This window comes from Syngnathus acus, chromosome 13 (genome assembly GCF_901709675.1).
Source record: "Syngnathus acus chromosome 13, fSynAcu1.2, whole genome shotgun sequence".
Lineage (NCBI taxonomy): Eukaryota > Metazoa > Chordata > Actinopteri > Syngnathiformes > Syngnathidae > Syngnathus > Syngnathus acus.
This window is the reverse complement of record NC_051098.1, coordinates 15,695,412-15,719,339: the sequence shown is the minus strand read 5'-3', so window position 1 is coordinate 15,719,339 and position 23,928 is coordinate 15,695,412. Positions and strand designations below refer to the sequence as shown.

The following is a 23,928-nucleotide window of genomic DNA, read 5'->3' as shown; positions in this document are numbered from 1 at the left end:
CCTCATTTTCTCTCCTGAAGCGGTTTAACACGATTGATAAAAGTTGAGTCGACGCTGACTATCATGATGACAAAAAAAAATCACAGGAGGAAGGAATGCTTTGCAATAATCTATATTCATTGACAAGTGACAGTTTATACATCGAATTTACACTGGACATACATGTTAGAAGACATTAATTAACAGGGACTAGGTGAAAGCCAGGAAGAAAAAATAATATTCTCACTCGGTGTGCTTTCTGCAGTCAAGTAGCGCTTGCACAACCTGTCCTTGTTCTGGGCCCACCATAGCAGCAAGTTCCGCTTGGTGGGATTGTGCAACGTCTGCAAATAATTCCGAACCTCTTTGTGCGCGGTGGAAGAATTCCCCGATCTTCATCTACTTTAGTCGTACAGGGTGGTTCAAAACCCTGCTCAAGCTTGACTTTTCCCTCTTCTCGTACACTTAGCAAATCTGCGCATCTAGAAATATAAGACAAGAAAACTCAATTTGGTTCAAAAAACGGGATTAGAAACTAGCAGCTAGTCGCCGTCAAGCTTGAAACATGTCAACTAGTCTGTACAACCCCCACCACGTACTATAAAAGCAGTAAACACACAAGATGCTAAAAATCGGTTTGCGTGTGAGGGGTTGAACGCTAAAGTTGTTTTTTTTTTTTAATGAGATGAAAGTCGAGTTGGAATTGATTCATCGATGACATCATTGATATTTTCTAAACACAGCACAGCAGTCTCCAACTTTTTTTGTGCCATAAAAGACATTTTTCAACAAATGTTCGGCTGAACTGAATTGTGCATGTTTGGGATAATGCAAACTTGTTTTGGTGGAGATTGACCTGAACAGTCGCAACAACGACCCTGTAGGTGACGGGGTTCGGGGTTAGGCTTTGGGGGCGGCCATTTCTTTTTTTTTGGACAACAAATCTTAACATAAGCAAACCTGAAAGCGAGGCTATGGACAACTACAGTCTTTGGATCAGGGGTGGGCAAATATTTGTGCTTAAATAAAATATTTATTTTAATAAATAATTTACCAGTTATTTAGTGCTATAAATTTTAAAAAGGTAACCATAGATATGGGAGGGGGGTCCCTGTCCATGTCCCTGTCCGCAACTGTATGGGACTAATATTTCTATACAGTATTATTATTTACACTGAAACAATGAACCAATAATTAAATGAGATCAATAAATTAGGCCCTGACCAAGATAGATTTTGGTCAGCCGATTATTGGCAGAATAAAAGTCAGATAACCGAATGATTGTCTGATTCATTAAAAAAAAGTAATAGATAATTAATAATAATAATAATAATAATAAAAAAATGTTTTTTGGTCCTTAACACAACAATAAATATATGAATTACAGGCAGAACAAGCAATTGCAAAAAAAAAAAAAAATTGCTGTGAATTATCCCAATTTTGAACGAGCCAATAATTGACCATTAAATCCGCCTGCCGATCAATTGGTCGGGCCCAAACATGAATTAAAAAAATAAATAAAATATAAATAAATCCGCCTATGGATAAAAACATCTAAATTAATGGAACAGGACTGCAACGGTGGGCCAGATCATAAACGCTTTGCCCACCCCTGGTTTAGATGGACATCAAAAACAGATTACACACACTCAAATTAGCCCTTAATTAAAAAAATTTTAAAAAAAAGTCCAAGAAAGTGTGGTCAAAGGGCTTAAGAGAGCCCTCTCGGTGGGTCGCACGTACAATCAAATCGGACGATGGTCTTGATATGTCACACGCCCCTCTCAAAGAGCCAAACACGACCCTCCAAAAGGCCTCCACACACACACACACACACACACACACACACACACGACCCGGATAGAAAAGGCAGAGGAAACAAAATGGTTTTTGAGAACACCCACTAAACAACGCAAATGTCCATTATTCACTATTTCTTTTTTTCGGGGGGGGGGGGGGGGGGGGGCGGGGTTGTTATAATACAGCAGTTTTCTTTGTTTTGTTTTTTTGTCAAGAGAAAAAAAAGCCACAGCACCTGAGGGACAAACAGCCAAGAAGGAGTTGGAAAAACAGGAAGTTCAGATCATCTCCTACAACTGTTGCCCATGAGAGTATGGCGAATATGGAGAGGGTGGAGGGGGGGGGGGGTCGGTGCAGGATTCCAAAGAGGGAGGGGTCAGATCAGCCTTGCGTCTCTTTGCCGAGCTCTCGTTCCCGCTGGCCGCTCTTGCTTATCTTCATCTCTGTCAGCTGGATGTAGCGCAGCACGTTGGTATCTGGGAGAGAAGGAGCCCGATCAGCGTGATTTATAAATCAATGAATAATGGAATAGAAATAAATGTCACCTGCAGGCTCGCGATTCTTGGCATCCCGCAGGTAACGCAGGGCACATTCGTAGTCCCCCAGGTGGTAGAAGGCAATGCCGGCGCGGTACATGGCCTTAAAGTGGTCCCTCTGGTGGCTCAGTACCTTCAGACAGTACTCCTTCACTCGCTCGTAGTTAACCAGCTCAGACTGCAACAAACATGCTGAAAACGGGCGGGGAGGACAAAAAAAAAGGCAATGTTAGGGCTAGCACTTGCGGGAAAAGGTCAGTTGATAATGATAGGCTAAAGAATCCATTTGGCTAGCAGTTTTATATAGAACCACTCCAGGGTGGCAGTCAGGTGACTATAAATAGACCATAATAATGAGTCGGAGCAACACCTTTTGTCTTCAATTTCCAATGGAAGAACATTCTGATTTGGTCACGCTTCAGGCAGTAACTTTTCAGACTTTTCCTTTTGTACAGAGTCAGCAAGGCTTGTTTTTCCTCGAGGTCTTCGATCCAACAAATGTAGCAGCAATTGACTGCAGCTTTCACATCAGCTAATGCCCGAAATAACTTCATTAGTAAAGTTACACACACACACACACACACACACACACAGCTTTCAGTCCACAGAAGGTTTGAAACGACCGCCGATGGCTCAGATATCTTATCGCTCACACGCCGCTCCTGCGCTGATCGCAAGCAATTGCGGTTTCTGCTTTCAGCCTCCCCCTCGTTATTGCCGTCCGTCTCCCCCTCCACCCATCGCTCTCTGTCCTAATCTTTAGGAAATGTCAAAATAGCTCCCTTCCATTTGCACTCCCTCGTCCTCGTGTCACAGCTCTTTTTTAACCCTGGTCTCATCCTGCCTCTCTTCTCTCCTCTCCGTCTGCCCTTGACACACAGACAGCTCATGAGTCAGGGACTATTAGCCGGAAGGCAGTTTGAGTCAGGGAGTGGGAGACGGAAGGGGGGCGTGCGATGGCGAGGCGCAGGGATGCAGTAAGGGGCGGTGGGGGGGGGGGGGGCTCGGAACCATCAGATGAGGTGAGACTCACTACGAGGTGAGGAGGGGTGAGGAGGAGCAGTGTGTTAAAAGCCCGTTATTGCCTCCCGACATGTCATCCCTCGTCAGTGTAAGAGAGAGCAGGAGAGAGCAAGAGAGAGAGAGAGACAGTGTGTTTGTACAAAAAGCCAATATAAGACAAGGTGAGTGACCAAATGCTCTATCAAGTGAGGAAAAGTCATTATGGAGCTCCGTCAGGCCCTCTATCATTTTTCCATCACTTGAAAGCTTTTTATAAAGTTAAATACAAGTGAATGATTCCATTAAGTTCACTACTTGGTTCTTTTGCATAACACAAAAGTTCCACAAAAATCATTGCATCATTTAGATATTCAGAATGGTAAAGCAATCTCAACTGCAAACATGCATTTCAAAAAGGAGGGAATTAAACCCATCGATCGAAAAAGTCGGCACTGGACGTAGGTAAATAAAAGCAACAACTGTTGTCATGTTGAAACTGATTTTCAGAGTCAGGGATCCCCGTTCGAGCAGCTCACACTGTCAACAATGCAAGTGCACAACACTGAATAATTCAGCGCGGACATGAGGGAACGGACCGAGTCAATAGCAATCAGAGTGTTTGGTGGTCGACGTTGCTTGCCGTTCACTAAGTTTGCGTATTGTTTTGTTTGCCCTTTTCAGAACTGTCCGCCCATCATGTACGTCATTAGCGGACATGAGCACAGCTTTCAGAGGGATTCTGTTACAGCCGCGCCTAATGGCCGACAGAGAGCTGGCGCAGACCCCCCGAGGCAGGCCATGGTCAAAGTCTGACCAAAACGGGACTACAGGATACACGGCAGGACAAATTTAAGAGTTAAAAAGTCCACAGCGCGCCCTCAAAAAATTCCTGCATGTTGAAATGATAACCGGACTGCCGCGCCCTATTGGCCCATTAGGCAGATGGATGGCATGCCAGAGGAAGGCTAGTGTGCTCAAATGCATTATGGGTGTGATTATGACGGGGCACTCGGAGCAGGTGGGGCATGGACACACACACACACACACACACACACACGCTCCATTAAAAAGAGCAGAGCAACATCCCTGAAACTAGCCCCAGCACGATACTCGGAAAAACTGTCGGCTTTTTTCTTACGTGCAATAATGCATGCAGGTAGCCGAGAGTTGGCAACCTTTATCATGCCAGCAAAGACATTTTCGCAGTTTTGGACCACTGCATGTTGAATTCTCATCATACGTCTCCTTTAAGGTTACACTCGACTTGGCCTTGTGCACGTTCACGTTAGCGGATTCACTAATACAGCAGCGGATCAATAATTGATGTTTACAGCCGTCGTTACGAAGCAACGCTTGGCAATGAAATGTGTCATAAATCCTGGCGGCAGACGAGGCGACGACCCTTTCGGCCTCTGCGAGCGAGGCCATTTCTGCCGAAAGAACGACGAATTGCATCAGATACGCTTCGGCTTTGCCTTAATTGGAAAAGCAGCATTTTACGGCAACGTTTGCGACGGAAAAAGGACGACTAATGACATGTGAAGCCGCGCAAGAGGAGAGCGAGCGTGGCGGGTGAGGCAGGGGGAGATTTGTCTTAATGAGGAACCTGATGTGAGCGAGGCGACGGAAGAGCGAGCCGATGTTTAATGGGATGCTGCAACGCTGCCTGGCGCCGACCAATAATTGTCCAGCTACTGAAAATGGAGAAAGAGGAGACGACTGTATGAATGGACAATAAAGTTGGCTGTTCGGTGCATGAGATGACACAAAACGCAGGAAGGGGGGGGGGGGTTCCTCTAAATGTGCATTTTGATAGTGACGGAACCCCGCAGCTTTGCCTGCGGCGTCATGTCGAGTTTTTACCGAGACTTATTTTCATTAAGGTAAGTCTGGGAGCAATGGAAAAAGAAAGACGCTCGACACACAGGAGAGAGATTGAAGCAATGAGGGAACTAAATCCATTAACGGAAACGGAAAACACTACCTCTCACGCCAGATTAGTTCTCAGCTTCGTTTAGACTCATTTCCTCACCGGACCCGTTTCGCAATCCGGCTCACTCCTCGACCCGGCTGATTAGTTGGCTGTCTATCACCTCGTAATTAGTTCTGCAGGAAGATGCTGCTGCGGAGCATTTCTCATTTCCTCACACATTCATCACTGACCCCTGCATGCTGAATTTGCCCCTCCCAGGATGCAAATTTCACGCCATCAGCGGTTTGATTTTTACAAGTACAGTGGAACCAGGAAGTGGAACTTTAGTGGCTCTAAAATTTACTATCACAATAGATATCGAGATTTACAAGACCAAAAATCAAAAACGCAAACTCTCATACATTTTTAATCAAAATCTCCACACACACACAGAATAAAAATATTTTCAACTGGCCTAAAAACAACCAATAACAGCATCCACGATGTTAGCCCGATTGTTTTCTCTTTCAAATGTCACACAATCTTGCTTGAAAGAGCCCGATCCTCAACAAAATACTCTGTTTTATTTGGACAGGACATGATTTAATTTGACGTCAGAGCGCTCGGACAGAGCAAACGGCCTCTCCTGGCCGCCCCCCCTTGCTAAGAATAGCTCCGGCCCTCCAAGCCACGCTGCTCGTTATCATGAAATCAGAAGGCCGGCTTTATCATGACGTCTGGTTTGCTGCGACGACACTCGGAATTGTCCGCTTGCCACCTTTGCGCCTTGATTTTCTAATTCTGCTGTCACAGAAAGAGAAATAAGGCACAGGAAGAATTAGGTTTGATTGAATGTTTGAAAGGAATTATGTTGTGATTCCGCTGGGGTAAAAAGTGCTCATCATCTCACTATTTCCTTGAATCAAGTAAGCTAGGATTTACATGAGCTGAGCTCTAAAGAGCTAAAAAGATTTTTTTTTTTTTATATGTGCACAAAGAACAAATCGGACTAAATCGGAGTTAGTGAGCTGCAATCCATCCCTCCATCTCACATCTGTGACATGATGCTAATTAGCCACCGTGCTTATTGCGATGGCCAAAAATAATCCGATAAATCATTGGAGTCAGTTTGCACCCTTCGTCATTGTCCGCCACTCTCGAAATAGTTGCTGACTCAGGATTTGATTCTCATCTGCTTAAATATTTATACCAATGAGGAAGCTACATCACGGATGATTCCGCTAATGCTGGCCGCTATTGTCGGTAATAGTTTTGGGGTGGGGTTAATGCTGTGCTAAAGAGGATGAAGAACAGGCCACTGTTGTCTTGCTTACATATGCGCTATTTTCTGCTTCGTGTCACTTTACTTGTATTGAGAGTAAAAGCAGAGCATTTAAGCGTGGTTTAATAAAGCATCAAAAAGCCTTTTATTGAGGTCGTCCGCTTGAAGGAACATCTGTTTTGTTGCTGCTCTTCGCCTGACTGCTCGTCAAATGTCATTTGGTGGACACCATGCAGACTTTTTGACTTTTGCTCTGTGTGGCAACTCGAGTTTCGCTGCTCTTGCAGTTGACAAAATATCTTGGCTCAGTTCGGGAATGATAATATTTCTTTCTAGACGACTCTTCCGTTCTGGTCAACGGAGCGTCTTCCATCTTGATTTGTCCCAATCCCGTTTATCCTCCCCTGCCTCTGGGGATAATCCCATCATATTTAAGAGATCTGTCCAGTTTCACTGGCCGTGTCTTATTTTAGACCCTGTGCCTCCCCGTCAGCCTCCTCCGAATGTCGGCCTCCTAATCCGCGGAGTGAATACGAATAGACGAGAGAGAGCGTCGTACAGTGAGTACAGTGGAGGGAGCCATGACCGAGCCATCTGCAGCCCTGGCTGGCATACAACGAGCTCGCCATCCTGTTTTATGCACATGGAGGGACACCAAACACCACCCCCCCCTTTCCTCTTGCCCTTGAATGGCACCTAAAATTCCTCCGCCCCCCCCCCCCCCCCCCTCCCTAAAGCATGGAGCAACCTTTCCAGCGTTGCCTGCCTCCATTTCATCTTCCTTTGCTCTCTCTCCTCTTCTTCGTCATGCGTTATCTCATGTCGAGGGAGTTGGCGGGAGATGAAAGGGAGGACTTTTGTGATGTGTTCAGCTGCTGCAAGCATGCAACGGACTGTACCGGCGAGCAACCCGCTGCTTGCTGTAACGTTATGCTCGGGCCACTCCTCGAGGTTAGCGAGAATGCCGATTATTGTAGCTTTCTCGTCTCTATGAAGGAAGCTGCGGTCCAAACAGATGTTGACGACAAGCTGTTCAATCAGATGTGGAAGGTTCTGTAAAAAATGCCTTGAAGGATCTAAAAGCTAAATTAAGATAACAGCTGATGCTATGGAAGCGTGTAGAGAAGATGTTAACTCAATTAAAAGCGGAGGAATGTTGTCGAGGAAATTGTTTGATATGGATTCGGAATAATTTCCCGGCATTAAGTGGCATTATCGGCAAAAAAAACATCCACGCTGACATCGACCGTAATAAAAACCAATCCATTTTCTATTGATTTTTTTAATTTTTTTATTTATTTCTATTTCTTAATTAGCATCACGGGTAAGCTGATTTTACAGCCAAATGATCATCATCTGCTTTTTTTTTTTTTTAAGGTGGTTTGTGTTAGCATATAAACGAATCCAGTCATGAGTCAGGGTCGTCCGCAAAGCTGCGACTCGGCTCATGACTCATGTTGGTCAGGAGGAACAAAGGAACTTTTTGAGGTCGACATCAGAGTGAGCAGGGATTGAGGAAAAATCTGACTTGCAAATTCTCACAACAGTGGCTTCATCGTCTCCCTTCTTTGAGCCTCCGCTTTGTTAAATTTATGATGATGGAAGTATATTTCACTACAACGGCTTTTATTGCAGCACTACTGTGAAAGAACATCAATATTTTTGGTTGTCTTTAAAACAACCACATAACTTTGCACCGTTGTCAAAGCGCTATATAAATTAAGATGTACTGTATTGTATTAAAGTCCAATAGCTTCATGCTAATACATAATGGGAAATGCCATAAAGAGGCTAATGAATAGCATGCGGCAGTGTTAGAATTACAATGCAACACAAATGGTGGTGCAGCATACGTAGACAGATACAATTCTTTTTTCCCTCTGTAAATGAACTAATCATATGACTTTTAATTCTTTATTTACTTTTGTTTTGTTTTTCTCAAATATTTCCGTTATCGTGTCGTCTTGTCCCACCCCATAAAAAATTCTAGTTAACAAATAAAAGTGAATCAATCAAACGATTGCTCATTTGGCCCCTCTCAAAGAAATGCGCCATTTATTCATAGGAGAAAAGGATGCTATGAAAGCAGGCTGCGAGCAGTATTACGACAACCGGAGGAAAAAGGCACAGTGCTGGTTGCCATGGCAAATATGGCCCCCTGTTGACTGCATGTGCCACTCCCCTCCCCCTCTTCCTCTACCCCTTCTCTTCCTCTTTTCCTCTCCTGCCGTGCTGACCAATCCTCTTTCCCTACTTCCTTATTCCTGTTTTCCTAATCTCTTTAAATCACCTCCCCGCCACGCCACGCCACGCCACGCCACGCCGGTCAGTCGGTCTTTGATAAACGGCGCGGCCACTATGCAGAGGCTGCCGACCTTCACTATATCATCCTAATGCATCATCTAAAATAGACATGCCACTCACATGTTCTAGATGCTGGACACTTTATTAGGAACACCTGCACAATAGTCATACTGTATTGCATGAGCATTGTTAGGGTCTTCATGTTTTTTTTTTTTTTTTTTAGAATACAGTTAACTCCGATATTGTTATGAACCCTGCCACGAAAATAGAAAACAGGCGAGTAACAACCCAGGTTAAACTTAGCTCCTCCCCCAACATACAAAGATGGTATTATCTCAATCGAGATGTATCACTTCAACATACTTCATTGGATTACTACTTTCCTATTATCCAGGGCTCTTGTGGCATCTTTAATGTCCTTACTAACATAAGATGTTAAATAAATAGCCGATTACCATGTTTTACTTTTTCATGTAACAATGGTCTGTCTCAATCTGTGCAACACTGATAGAGTCCCACGATTCTGTTCTGATCAAATATTTGCTATTCTATTATTTACTAGGTACTTGTGTGTTAGCACTATTCTGTACGATTATATCAATGAATAATTGATGTGCACATGAGACAATAAATGGCAACAAAAAAAACCGCTGAGGTATCAGTCGAAGCAATGTTGTTGTTGTCGTAACAGATGCTAAGTGCACCGGCTTCCTAACACCTCTGCCTTTTTCCAATAAGGCTCTTACAGCAACAGATTTTTTTTTCATGATTCGAGTCAGAGTAAAAAAATGTCATGTTGCTCTTTTGGTGTGTACCTCCTTTAACCTTATTCCAATTACGCAGTCTTGCCCCTGACATGCAACCTTACATCATCCACTTGATGCGCCGTCACCATAGAAGCCTCGTGTGAAATATTATAACACACCATCATGGTGACCCTGCCTCAGTAATACATGAAATTCAATACTTGACAAGGAATATACTGAAAGATTTATGCTTATAATCAATTCATTTGCTGCTGGCAGGCAGCCTATAGATAGATTTGTAGTAAATGAGGAATCATTAAGGACCAAACGTCGCATAAAAACAGATGAACTGATTTCTTAAAGCAATTATTCATCTATCATGATCGTTTCAAGAGCTCACCTGCCTTCTCATTCTACTTATTTTGCAAACTTCATATGGGAAGAGGCTAATAACGATTTTTTTTTTTTTTTTTAAATCAAGACGATTTGATTGCTTTAATGGTGACCCTGATTGCACATAATCTATAACGACAAGAGCCATTGTTATCAATAAATATGAAATTGTTGACATGATTTACTGCTCAAGAAGGGTATTAAGGACTTTGTCTAACTCGGGGAATATAATTCTCTTCAATTCGCACTGACAAACATCAATTTAATTCAATATTTTTGCATCGTATGTGGATGTTGAGGTTTGTCCAATTTGCCCCTAAATGATAGGCGACGCCTCCGCTGTATAGAGTATTTCACTGGGGGGGGAAATATATATCTCGAACGTGAACCCAATGAACCACAACGGAGTCCTCCTGAGTGTGACCGGGTGAGGGTGCGCTCGTGCCGGGTAGTGACTGACCTGTAAGGCTGTCGTAGCACTCGATCTCGGTGCTCTCCACAGCTCTCCGCTGCTCCTCTGTGAGCTTGGCGGCGGCTTGTTGAGTCAGCAGGTTGACCTCGGAACCGCCGGTCGTCCCGTCGGCGACGTGCACCCCTTTGAGCTGCAGTAGCGCTCGGTGGTACTTGCCGATCGCCTCGCGGAATTTCTTCTCCTTGTAGCAGCGGTGGCCCTCCGCCTTGAAGTCGACAGCTTTTTGGATCTTCGTCTCCATCTCACTTTCGGCTGAGACGCCGACACGACACCCGCCGCCCCCTCCTCCTTCTCCTCCTCCGCCGCCTCCTCCGCCACCGGCAGCAGCTGCCAGACTCCGGCCGCCGGTCTCCGGATAGCTTTTAAGGCTCTTTATTGGGTGTTGCTTGGCTTCCATGCTGCCTAGTGAGCGGGGCTGGAGCGGACCATGGTGCTCGGAGGACTGGAGCAGCGTGCTGTGCATAAAGGATGCGGTTCGGATACTTCTCGTCTACGTCGTGCCTCGAGAAAATGAACCGCGTTACAGAAGTTGTACGAATGTCAAAAGGTTATTTAGAACCAAAAGCGACGGCGAGCGGCGGTGACATTGTCGAAATTGGCCGAACAAAGCTGGCTCGGTTGAGCGAGCGAGCGAGCGCAGTGATGCTCGCGGGGATGTGTCGTAGCAACAACTGAAGGAAGCACGAGCAGTTTCAGCACCACAGGCACGCGACCGCCTCTGCCGCAAAGCATGCTGGGAAACGGAGTCCTTAGACGGAACCAAAACCACATTGAACAGTGCAAATTCACACTGCGCATGCGGATAACTGTCGTTTTAAAAATACAGCAGTTGCGATTAAAATCTTCACATTTTGTTATTCGTAATTTTCGAATCTAACCAATTATTTGTCAAACTTTTAAAAATGTGAAACATTTTTATTGACCATCATTCATTAGCATAATTTAATAATGACTGGAACAAAAGAATGAATTTATTTATGGGGGACAGCAAAATAGTAGATTTGCAGTTTAGTACCGCAACAGATTGGGTCATCACAACGAGTCGTGAGGCGTGACTGCGGCCCACGACTCACGAAAAGGGGCGGGGGGGGGAGTATAGATATACTTATGTTGCTTTTTCCTTATTAAATAATAATATGCAATGGTCACAATGGTTATTTGTTTGCTTAAAGAACGTCTTGTTCACAGCCACCCTCTCTCGCATTCAATTTCTCTCCATAATACACAAGCTCTGAAGGTGAACTGAGGTTTCACTGCAGTTCACAAGTGCTGATGACTTCATCGCTGAGATTTCAACGACCGCAAGGGAGGCTTGCAGAGGGAGAGTGCGAGCTCTAGTGGCCATGACGTCTATCGTACAACTATTTTTTTTGGGGGGGGGATGACGTAAGGTTTAACCTGAAGGCAGGCCACCGTGTAGTCTGCACGAATGTCTGCAAAATGGTGTTTCCTTTGTTCCACAAATATGCAATCAAAACCATTCACGAAGATGAATGTAAAACATTTGGAGAGTGTGGATAAATGATACATTTTGGCATAGGCCAATGAGACAAAACCATTTGTGTCTTATAAATCTGATGAACTGACTTGACATCCCTGACTGGTAGAAATAATAAGTAAAAGACAGCAAATATATTTGGACCCTTCGTTTTAATTGTTTTCACGAAGTGCATCTTTGTTTTCTTCCTTTGAAACATTTCCTCTTAGTGCATGAAGACAATAAAAGTTTAAAAAACACTTTAAATATTTATAGTGGTAACAAAGTTCAAGTGTGAAGTTTAAAAAGACAGATAGGTGTTCTAACACCATTTGATGGCGTGCGTACATCTACTGGACTCACAGTCCGACCAGGAAATGCCACCACGAAGGGCGGAACCAGGCTGTTTTGGTATTTGATTGATATTTTAATTTCGCCAACATAGACAAAGATGTAGCATAACACATAGCAATGTGAAATCAAGTCTACTCACATCAATTTTTTTTTTTTTTAAAGACTCAACTCACGCTGCCTTTCAGGTAGGAAGTCTATCATGGTAAGAAAGTCCACCAGGAACTTCAGGAGGTATCAGAATCATTCCTACTTGGTGCAGGGGCTCATGTTAAGGGGGACGACAGGCTCAAATGTTTTCCTATGACTTGACCAACATGCAAATCACTCGATAATCTCATTACTGCACAAAACTAAAGGGGGGAAGTTGCTTAACTCTTTTGTAAATTGTTATGATATGTGCTGTGATGGGATATTTGGGCAGCAGCAGTAGCAGCCATCCTTCATGGGTGAATTTTTAAAAACTATTAATTACACTAGCAGTTCAGTCCATGCCATGCTCATGCCTTAATATTTTTGAATGCGTGAACACTTAAAAACAAAAACAGCAAACGTAGTTGGAAAGTTTTTGTCCAAGCAGTTAACAAAGGGGTTTGGGGGTGAGATCATTGGGAAAAAGTATCTCTCCCATGGCACCAAAGTTAAAAATAAAAACATTACAAAGTGGATTTTGTGTCCGTACAAGAAAAATACAAACCTTGATTTTTGTTTTTTCCTTGAAATCAATTTGCAGTCCTTGTTGTACAACATTTGGGATATGTGTGTTACTTGTTTTTACTGCCCAGCCTCTTGAAAACACTGACAGCCTGGAAGTCCATCTGGGCGCCGGCGCAGTCCACCGCTCCGGCTCCCGTTATGGCTCCTGCTCCGGTGCTGCTGCTGACTTTGCAGCGCACCGCGTTGACTTTCAGCTTGGCCCTGGGTCGAGTGCTCGTCACTCTGTTGTCCTGCGTGTCGGCAGCCGGCTGGGACGTTGCAGACGAAGGGACGACGGCGCGCTGGAGCTTACCCAGTCTCTGAAGCACGCTGATTTTAGCCGGGGGGACGCCGTTGGAGGAGGACGAAGGGGCGGGCGCGCTGGGCGGCGGTCGTTTGAATTTGCCGCCCAGACGCCGCAGTGTGGTGGGTGCTGCCTTTTTGACGGGCTCCATCCTCGGAGGGGGAAGCAGCTTTTTGAGGACGCCGGCGTACTGGAGGACGGATCCTTCTCCGTCGCTGTCCTCCTCCTGCTTGGTGGCCTTCAACTTTCCCGACCTCGGCTCCGCCCCCACTTCGTCTGCTTGGTCCAGACGGCTGAAGACGCCGGTGGGCTGACAACACAAGGAGCGTGGTAAGAAAGTCTTTCTCACACATTCACATCTCTCGGCTATTGACAACTCCTTCTATAGCTCCAGGAATCGATTTGGACATCGTGCAGCTATCTAAGGAACTGGACTGACAGCGCTCACCTTGTTAGCACTGGCCGCCGGGTCCGCCTTTGACTCGGCACCAAGTCTTGCAAAGACAGACGTGCGCTTCAAACCTTTTGTGACACAAACACAGAAAATCTGACGGTGTTTTGCTGAATCGGTGGCAAGTCGACAAACAAATCGAAAAAACGTTTAGTCATCCCAAAAAAGAACACAGAATGCGATGTTGTGTCTAATTGCTCATACTTTTTAGACTTCTAGATTCTAGTGCAGGCAAGTAAGTTATTGTCGTGTGAAATGTTAATGAAAGAGAAGCATAAAGCGTATTCTACCAAGCCTTGATTGGTGGTCGACAACTTTTAGGGGTGATTAGTCGATTAGTCGTGTCAGGAGTCACGAGGCGAGGCAAGGCGTCACGCGGCCCACTGGTTCAGGCCTACCTTTCTTGCCCTGCTGGGCCAGGATGCGGCGTGTACGTGGCGTGGTGCCTTTGGGCATGTTGATGATGTACTTGCCTTCCATCTCTGATGTCACACGCCGGCGCTTCGCGGCTGACAACCCGGTGCCGTCGTCTTCTGGCTGACTGACAGCTGTCAAAAGAAGGAAAGGTGGTGGTCAGACGAATTGGGGGGGGGGTACCATATGGAGCAGGTTGTGCTTTACCTGCTTTGCCACTCTTGCTTGCTTGCACGTTGGACACAGTGACAGAAAGGCGGTTGTCGGGGCGACGGACTGGAGTGGTGGGAGGAGAGTCATGGCTCAAGGCGTTGGCTATCATGCGAGTGGCTGCTGAGGGATGGCGGAAAACATTAGCATTAGCTAACAGCACAGCAATTATGATATATATCAATCAAAATAGTATGATCGCCAAGGCGGATTAGTACTCACGAGTGTTGGCAGTTCTTCTGAGTTCTGCTTTGACGCTGGTCTGTCCTGAGGAAATGGCTTCTGTGGCCATTTTGCACATGTCCTGAAAGGGGAAATTGCTGTTTACATACTCCAAATTAAATACGTCCATTTCCCCCCGACGGTCAACAACACCCACCACAATTCGGAGCAAGAATTCTAGAGCTAACTCTTAGGCACATTAATAATGCCACTTTTTCACTGCACAGCCGCAGTTGTGTTCTATATCAAAATTGTATATATTAGTGGGCTCGGACCTGCCTATGGACGAGTTTGGCGTGTTTGAGAATGGCAATGATGTCACCGATAACCGTGATGCCGAGGTCCATCATGATGTCCTTGCTCAGGTCCATCAGCATGTTCTTTTGAATTCTGCAGCAACACAGAATAATAATAATAATAAAAAAATTCAAGCACATTAACTGGATTATTATTATTTTTTGATCAGTTTTTAATTGCTTCGTTACAGCCAGTTGGCTCTATGGAGCGTTTACCTGTTGTCCACAAAGGAGACTGCATAGGTGACGGCCAGGCCGGCTGGGATGCCAGCATCCTTGAAAAACTGGATCCACTCGGAAGTGGCTTAAGAGGAGAAAAACAGTGTTAGCAAGTTGCTCAATAAGCTAGTTGATGTTGCTAACTGACTGAGCCATTGCTCAGTTTTAATCGACATGGTCAGACAAGTGGATTTGAAAAGCAGGCCAGGAGGAGACAAGTGAAGTGTAACACGTGCTGACCACAAGCAGCTGGAGGTTATTTATAAGCACTCCAACTCATAGCTAGTGCAAAGTGATCGCGGCAGCTGCCACAACAATGGCTCATCCGAACTGTCCGGCACAATGTGGCCGGCCGTCCTCGTTGAAAGTCATCAACACGAACAAACGAGGCGTTGAATGCAACACCAGATTTCATTGAACATGTCACTTCATTCAAAGTTGATTTTCTGAAGGTTAACGCGACGCTTTTGCAAAATACAGACAAAATGCAACTGAGGCTGATGATGTGGGCATTTCACCAGTCCGTGAATGTGATCCATTCAAGCGCCAACCGCAAGAAGCCACCATGAAGCATCGCGTTAGCATGATTAGCTAAAAAGCGACTATTCTCGCGAATAAAATGTCGGCTACGACCATTGACGACACGAACGCGACGGAAAAGGTCCAATATTTTGCTCCTTTGTTAATACGATGACGTAGCCCAGTATGGAGGAAACTCGGTAAAATTCGGTGTTGAAGGAGAAGCCTTTCAAGCCGGGCCTTTTCGGTCTCTCACCTGTTGTCACGGACGCCATGTTTACTCAAATGTGAGGTGACGTCACTGACCCACTGACGTCACTTCCACTTGTATTAATATCTCGTCTGAATGAAGTTTCTGCGACGAGCACTAGAGGGCGCACGCACACACATAATCGTCAATCGAATATAATAATAATAATAATAATAATAATAATAATAATAATAATATTAGAAATTCCAACCAAAACCAATATCATTAGATCACATGCCGCTTCGTACACAAAAAAGCCACAAAAAACAGTAGAAAAAGAAAAAAGATCAAGATTTGTTTTATTAATAGGTCATTTTTGATTAAAATTTCAGTTGACATTTTCCAAATTCACCTGTGCTTTCAGTTTGTTACAATTTTTCAATAATTGGTAAATACACAAAGGCAAAAAAGTGTATGATAACCCTCATTTAAAAGTGAGAGACATGCATCTCAATGATATACTGTAATTCCTTTACAAGTTAACTGTATTTGGTTGAAGACAACATCAAACTCAGGTTGATACTTTATCAATCTTGAGGAAAATTCATCCAATAAGGATCCGAGATAGTTCTGTGTGGACATTATTATGATTATTATTGACATTTTTTTTTATTCGACTTTTTTATTAGATTAGACAGCAGAAGCTGACTAGAATTGTCACATATTTTGGTCCCCTTCAAGCATAATAAGCTTGATATTAAGATTAGAAAAATAAAGTATATATATATGTCAAAATTATCTGACTTATATATGCAGAGAATAATATCATAGCACCCTGATGTCAATATGTAACTGTAAATATAAGTACAATAAGAGAAGTTATTGTCACATATCCAACAATATATCTTTGGCTCTTTCACTGTTGACAATCTCAATGTTGACAGTATATCGTTATGTGATGTGACAATGATAAAGTTTACAGCAAGAAATAATGCGAGTACAATGTCATGATGACAAATTGATACAAATGAATGTGCAACCAAAAAAGGAATGAAAATAAATGACGGAAAACCAACTCTTAAGAACATTTCTCCATAGAAATTAAATGCGGTAGTTTGTGGAAATATTTGAACCAAGTTTTTGTAGCAATAAATCTGGATATATAGTAGCAGTCAGTTCATCATCCCTGACTAACATTTGCTACATTATGTTCATCCAAGAGCATCACAAGTATTGCATTTCATATACCAAGAAAACACAGCTATGCGTGGATGGATATGTGACTTGTACAGAATAATACAAATACATTGCGACATTCACCTCAGCATAGAAAAATAGGAGCAACTCTTGTTTAGTTGATGCTATCGGATCCATTGGAAGGAAACAAAAATAATGGATGCGTGTTAAGTGCAAGGAAATCGCTGATGTCATCAACACATTCAATGTTGCATTGAATATTCTTAATCAAAGTTGATTATCACAATGGAATGACTGGGTGGTTGAGATGCTTCCAATGATTCACCTGCTTGGAATTCACTATTTTATCGCCATCAAGGAAATCTGGAGCTGATGTAAACTGTGGTGCCATACAACATGAAACTGCCTTTTTTTTTTTTTTCTATCAATCATGATTGTAAAAGTAGCACCACAAAGAAGGAAAAAATATGTACATGAGAACTCGTGAATATGTTTTATGCTGATTCTGACACATGAGAACATATTCGCATCACATTTGCATTTTGGAGAAGAGAAAAAAATGAAAAAGGCATCTCCATATAGTTCGGAATCAGCTGATCAAAAAGTGAGGTCCACCCATTCTCTGAGCACCAAGAAAACTATACAATCAAATTGTCGTTATTTTAGATGTAACTTCTTTATATTAAAAAAATAAAGCCACTCCTGGAAACGATTGTTTGTCCTTCAAATAGACATTTCTGTTCATTACTGAATGGTATTTGATTATAGTAAGGGGGAAAAAATTGAATTATTTTTTTGTAAATCTAACAGGGACTTCAGTATGTACTGTCATTTTTTTTATTTGGATTTTTGAAGATAAAGTGAAGGCGTCAGTAGCTTTGGGTCAGACCTCACAGAAAAATCAGACAAACGTCATCACAACCTCGTAACGTACATACATTGACTTTGTCTTGGATAGTGCTTGATACTGTTTTGTAAAACATAAATACACATGGCGAGAGGCAGTGACATCGTGCTTCATGTTAAGGGACAGGGCCATTTTTTTTTTTTTTTTTTTTTTAAACCTATCATATATATATTTTTTTTCATTCTCTTACAAAAATATTCATTTCAAAACTAAATCTCAGTAACATCTTTCAAATTTCTTCATTGACAAAAATATCCCCTTTAGAGCTGCAACACATTCATATTCGACAATCATAGCACGTACACTCATATATATATATTTATCTTTATACATATAGGCATATAGACTTAAACAAGATTTTTTTTTTTTAAACTTTCAACACACAAATAACCTTTAAGTGCACAGCATACCTCCAAAGATGCCACATGAAAACACAATCATATAAAGGGGGGGGGGAAATATACTTACAACAATAACCGAGTTGGAGGTGGGCTGGCGTACAAGTAAAAGCAGAACAGTCAAATACATAAAAAAAATAAAAAAAAGACATTAAAATATGTAACAAGTGTCACTGGAACATACAAGGAAAAAACAAATGGCACAAATTCACAGGCAAGAAAGGATGCGGGCGCCTCAACGTTAGCCCGGATGCTTTCCTCTTTTAGTTTCCCGGTCAGGCATCACGACAACCTCACTCAAGAAAGAAATAAACAGGCCAGGTGCACTTGTGTGCACGCCCCGTGTTTAGAGGTTGTCGGCATCTCCCGGTCAAGGCAAACAGGCGGGAAACAAAAGTACAAAGCCATGGTAACTCTTTACGCAGATCTTTGACTTGATCCGCAAAATTCAAATTGAGGCAACTGGACTTTTGGTTGACATTCAATGCAAAAGTTTCTTCAGTTCTGAATTTTTAGGGTTGGAAAAAGCAAAACATAATAGTGGGAATAACTTTCAAATTTAGATTATTGACCATTATAGCAACAATATTACATTAAAACAATTTGCTGAGTTGTTTTTACTTCTATGTTTAATTTCGGGGACGTTGTGTGAAAGACAATTTTCACACGAGCAAAATTGGGTAGAATTCCAGCATCATTTATTTTTATTTTTTTTTCTTGCCTTGATTTTTTGAGTTCACCAAATTATTCCCCAAAACAAGACAAGTCCAGTTGCCTCGATTCAGCCCTTCCGGATTACCACGACCCGGATGACTAAGAATCTACACAGACAAATGTTTTACTCTTTTTTTTTTACGTCTTTTTTTTTTTCATTTGCATTTGGCTCACAACAACAAAAGCAGAGCCACCCAACGTGCCTTGTCTTCATCGTGTCGACAAGTGGCTCATCTTTTTTTTTTTTTTTGTTTGCATCAAATGTCCAATGGCAGCTCCCAGTGTTTAGAACACGCTGCAGAATCCCGGTCCGGGTCGACACGGACCGGTTAAGGTGTGTGCGAGTACTAGGTTGGGGATCGGGCCATTCACTCAGGATCCCAGGGACTGGAGGGGGTCTTCGGGCTCTCGGGCGTGGAGGGCTTCAAGAAGAGCGATGGGGAGAAACACAAGAGACAGAAGAGGAGAAACAGAGACGCTGGAATCATAACAACGCGGCGATGGCCGACTTCCGAGCATGAGGAAGCTGAGCGAGGGTCGAGCGGATGAAGGGTTAGCGGTAAGTGTCTCTCCTCTGGGCACTGGGGCAAAAGAGGAGGGTGGAGGGGAAGGATGGAGGAGAAGATGAGAGACCATCAGAGGGAACAAGGTGGGGAGGGGGCATCGGTGCAGTTTGTGGTAGCTCGCTGAAGACCGAGTTTAGTTTTGCGCAATCAGATTGACGTTTGCAATTTGTCTCTCTCCACGTTAATTTTGTTCTTTAACTCAACGGGCGTCAGTCGGCCCCTACTCGGCGAGCGTTAAAGGTATGCGCTAGTTTGGTCGGTCAGTCAGAGCGCCAGCAGGGAAGGCGAGTTCAAGGAATCGGACGACTGCTCGCTACTGCTGTTCCGATGGTTGGCACTGACCCCGCAGGCTCCCTCTGGGTAGGTGAACACAAATGAAGATGTGTATGAAGTGCTTTGGCTGGCAATGCCCGCATCGTCATGGTTACCGCCACCACCGTCGCCGATCATGAAGCATGGCCCGCCAGGCGCCGTTGCCCCGCTGGGGCCATAGAAAGAACGAGAAAACTCTACCTCCTGTATCATTCCTGGCTGAGGCTGCTGGACTTGTTGCTGCTGCTGCTGCTGATGCTGAGGCGGAATCTGTGACTGAGTGGAGGCTGCGTGGCCTGAGTAGGCAGGAGGCAGATAGAAAGAGTCTTCCTTCCCAGCCAAGCTCACAATGGAGGAGGGGGCTTGTAAGGTCTGGACGGGGAGCTGCGACGAGCTGGGCTGAGGCTGCTCCTGGTACATGATCTTGCAGTTGGGCTGGTGGGCCACCAGGACAAACTCCAGCCGCTCCTTCTCCTTCTGTAGCTCCGAGATCTCCGCCTCGAGCTCGGCCTTCTCCTCCTCCAGGACGTCCGTCTCCTGTGTGGGCGAAGAGATGAACGAAGGATGAGAAAGGAAACTGAGCGTTCGTCACGTTTGCAGCGCGGGCCGAGCTTACCGACTGCAGCCTGTCCGTGAGCTCCCGTCGCCGGTTTCTGCACTTGGCGGCGGCCAGTTTGTTCCTCTCCCGTCGGACACGTCGCTTCTCCTCCTCCTCGGGAGTGAGCTAGGGCGAAGAGAAGAAGTGTTCAAATGTGCTGTTTTGACTTAGAAGTAGCCATTCGGTATTGTCTCCACTGATAGATCATATACTATTATTTACCAACAGGTGTAAGCAAAATTCTAAATGTTTTTATCAAATGTGAGTCCCAACAAACAAGCCGTCCAAGCGCACACACTTACTAACACACCAACATCTCCGTCGTCACTCACAGACTCTTCTCGAGTGCGGCGGCTACGGGTTCTGGATTGGCGGATGGGGCCCGGTGCTGGGCCGGGGGTTTCCAAACTCGGTGGAGTGAACGCAGACCCGGAGGAGTAACTAGGGCCCGGCATGTCATAGGGGTCAACCAGCGACACGGGCCGGGTTATGGTGGAGGTGTCGGTGGTGCCGCTTTGACCCGAGGCCTGGGAGGAGACGAGGGTGGGCTGAATCATCCACTGCAGGTCCTGACTGGTGGTGATGGCAGTGACGGTCGGCACGAATGAGCCGGGCATCTCCCCGCCGCTGCTGGATCCTGGCCCGCTACCCACAATGCTCAAGCCGGTTGCGGTTGACACACACTCCTGGAGCAGGACACATGGACAGATGCATCACTTATGCAGTAAAAATAAAATTCAATTTGATGTGTATATAGAGTATATTATAATATGAATACATGCAAAGCGACATTTTAAGATGGACAAAGTGCTGCATATATCATGCGCAAATTTCAAAACGTAGTTTTTTTTTTTACTCAATGATTTTTTTTTTTAACTTTGACAGAAGCCTCAATTTTTCCCTATTTGTTGCTGATTTGTTTTGCTCGACTACAACATGGCTGACTTTATGAATTAATATTCACAAAGGCGAGGAGAAGTCACAGCAGCGCCGACCAATGGCGTATTTTCTCTCGTCCCCCCCAAATCCCTCCTCCTCCTTCCTCCACCCCCGTCACACCCCCGGCCGGTGTTCCCCTTGACAACGCGACGTAGCGTTCCAAAATAGAACCACCATTTACGTCACTGACTATGAGAGAGAGACCCAGAGATCGAGAGAGAGAGAGCGAACGAGCACGAGTGGAGGATCTGCGGAGAGGGGCGGGGCTTCGACAGTGACGTATGAAGCTTGCAGCTGTGTGTCACCGGCACCGAGAATCGAGCACGCTTTCCGAGCCTGGAGCCGGTAGAGATTTTTTTTTTGACCGTATACATACTGGGAGACATATTTATATATAATTACTAACGCCCCAACCAAATAATACATTTAAACAATGTGGTTGGAAAGCGACGCTAAGTAGCGATCGAGCTATTTCCGGGTAGCTCCTTGCACATATACAGTAAGAAAACATTTTTAGTGGGGTTATTCCGATTTACCTGCGGAGCACTGGTGGTCGGCGGGCTGCCGAAGGAGTCCACGGAGGAGAGGTATTGCGACTCTATGGACGGGGAGGAGCTACCACGGGATCCGGTATCGGGGTCGCCGGGGAACCCTTGGTACATCTCCCCGCGGGGGCCGAGAGGGAGTTTGGCACCTGCAAATTATTTCGTAAAATTGTCTTCTATGTGTTGAATAATATATACATAAGCAATTGTGTTGACACCGTTTGTGGATGGAATAAACGCCGCCCCCCCGGCCATTCAAATAAAAACTCGCATATGAGTGATTGTCGTATAAACTGTAAAACTCACCGTTACTTGTCTTGTTGGTGTTTCCCGGTGAGGCGCTCCTGGTGTCTTTCCAAAAAAGTTGCATGAAGAAGCTTTAATCCACTTCCCCGCGACCAGCAAGCCGGGGAAAATTGCTTCGAATAAGTGTTCTCCTTCCTTTCCCCGCGTTCAAGCTACTTCGTCAATCCGAAGCTCGATAGATCCATAAAGTCCGATTGGTGGCACGACCCGGCGAATGCGCGGCGGAATTACGGTAGAAACAAGCAGATTTTGTCTTCTGAATGAATCCTCCTTGAGTAGCCTACAACTGAGGCATTTAAGTCCCGCCTCGGGGTTCCGCTACGTAGATGCCCATATTTGTGCACCGCTGTTGTGTTTGGTATCCTTGGTGACGTCGAGGGATTCCCTCTCGCACTGGAATGAGCCAAAGCTTACCTCGCCGGCGAATAATAATAGACGCTATTCCTTTATTATTATTTTTTTTGGAACAATTTCCAACGCAAAGGGGGTATTTTTCATCGTCTGACTATTTTGGAGAGGAAACTTATAGATTTGAAGAGTTACAAGCGCGGAAAGATTCTTGTATTTGGGGGACGATACTAGGTCAGCAACACAAAAAAAAAATACAGTTGTTACATTGATTGTTATTTGATTATAGTCGAACAATACTAGTGATATTTCAGTTTAAGTATTAAAGTACTTTTAAAGGGAAAATGCACTGTATATACGAAGTACAGTGTTTTGTGAAATGTTATTCTGCTGACAGTTTAGCAAGGTCACCTTTTTGGTACCATAGATGGCCTGACCCAAAAAACGCTTTTGATAATGATAAATGTTTATCCCTGACAAAGATGACAGTTTCATGATTCTTAATTAGCTTTTAATGTAGTCCAAATAGTATTTTTAATGACATGCGTGACTAACTTTTGCAAATGGCTTCCTTGTGTACTTTTGTCTGTCACTGAAATCCTTTTTGTAGTCATACTAAGGGCACACCCATGGCAATCCTGGGAGCTTGCACCCTTCTCAAAGGGAGATAGTTTCATTGACGTATTCCGTTAACCTGGATGGCTCCAAGCCAATGTAGTGAAATAAAAACAGTTTTTCACAAATGAGGTTCACGCCTTCTTAGGGATTAAAAACAGATTAACCACAGAGCGAACAGGGCCCACGGGGAAAATGACACACCGAATCTATTTTTTTTTTTTTTTTTAATTCAAGTTTGTTGAGTTAGGTAATTTTTTTTTTCATTTTTCATTTCTTATGTATGTCGTTTGTATGTATGTTTCAGCTGTGTTTGTTATTTTTAATGTGCTCGATAAAGTTGAGTTCAACAGAGCAATATTTTTACATTACCTCTAAAGCTAAAAAAATATTCACTCCCATTCTGTGGAAGTTGATGCAAAAATAATGAGAAAAAAAATGCTTCAAAATGTGTTTGGTATCTAGAGAAATAAAGCAGAAAATATGAATAATGTTGATCATTCGTTTTCTTCCTGTGACACACACATGAACAAACAGTGTATGCTAATTTTGACTTGGCCAGTGGGCAGCAATGACGGAAATCAGATCCTGTCACAGAGTAAATCACAAAAGTGATTCAGATGGTGGCCTACATGCGGACAAACAGTGGAAATGCATCAGGGGTGGGAAGTGTGGGTTGGGGCTTCATCCGGGGAATTGGAGGTGGCA

The 23,928-nt window shown here is 44.1% G+C and overlaps 3 protein-coding genes across 7 annotated transcripts; all 3 read right to left on the bottom strand.

Annotated features, from left to right (window-relative positions):
• Positions 1-96: 96 nt before the first annotated feature.
• ttc9b (tetratricopeptide repeat domain 9B) lies at positions 97-11,138 on the bottom strand. The gene is made up of 3 exons (XM_037267463.1): positions 10,415-11,138; positions 2,325-2,507; positions 97-2,255 (listed from the first exon to the last, which is right to left on the bottom strand). The coding sequence occupies exons 1-3, from the start codon at positions 10,887-10,889 to the stop codon at positions 2,161-2,163; spliced, it is 753 nt and encodes a 250-aa protein (XP_037123358.1). The 5' UTR covers positions 10,890-11,138; the 3' UTR covers positions 97-2,160.
• A 919-nt stretch (positions 11,139-12,057) lies between these two features.
• Positions 12,058-15,900, bottom strand: c13h19orf47 (chromosome 13 C19orf47 homolog). 3 transcript variants are annotated; one of them, XM_037268110.1, is made up of 8 exons: positions 15,842-15,900; positions 15,064-15,151; positions 14,827-14,941; positions 14,552-14,633; positions 14,327-14,452; positions 14,104-14,253; positions 13,703-13,776; positions 12,058-13,564 (listed from the first exon to the last, which is right to left on the bottom strand). In XM_037268110.1, exons 1-8 carry the CDS (start codon positions 15,858-15,860, stop codon positions 13,019-13,021), a joined length of 1,200 nt encoding a protein of 399 aa, XP_037124005.1. In that variant the 5' UTR covers positions 15,861-15,900; the 3' UTR covers positions 12,058-13,018. The 3 variants fall into 3 exon arrangements, with proteins under 3 accessions (XP_037124005.1, XP_037124007.1, XP_037124006.1); XM_037268112.1 differs by having other exon boundaries at positions 14,179-14,253; XM_037268111.1 differs by having other exon boundaries at positions 14,327-14,449.
• A 217-nt stretch (positions 15,901-16,117) lies between these two features.
• fosb (FBJ murine osteosarcoma viral oncogene homolog B) lies at positions 16,118-22,843 on the bottom strand. Of its 3 annotated transcripts, XM_037267882.1 has the most exons (6): positions 22,258-22,838; positions 21,943-22,100; positions 20,770-21,153; positions 20,486-20,593; positions 20,071-20,406; positions 16,118-19,913 (listed from the first exon to the last, which is right to left on the bottom strand). In XM_037267882.1, the coding sequence occupies exons 1-6, from the start codon at positions 22,319-22,321 to the stop codon at positions 19,848-19,850; spliced, it is 1,116 nt and encodes a 371-aa protein (XP_037123777.1). In that variant the 5' UTR covers positions 22,322-22,838; the 3' UTR covers positions 16,118-19,847. The 3 variants fall into 3 exon arrangements, with proteins under 3 accessions (XP_037123777.1, XP_037123776.1, XP_037123775.1); XM_037267881.1 differs by having other exon boundaries at positions 16,118-20,406; positions 20,800-21,153; positions 22,258-22,843; XM_037267880.1 differs by having other exon boundaries at positions 16,118-20,406; positions 22,258-22,841.
• Positions 22,844-23,928: the final 1,085 nt, after the last annotated feature.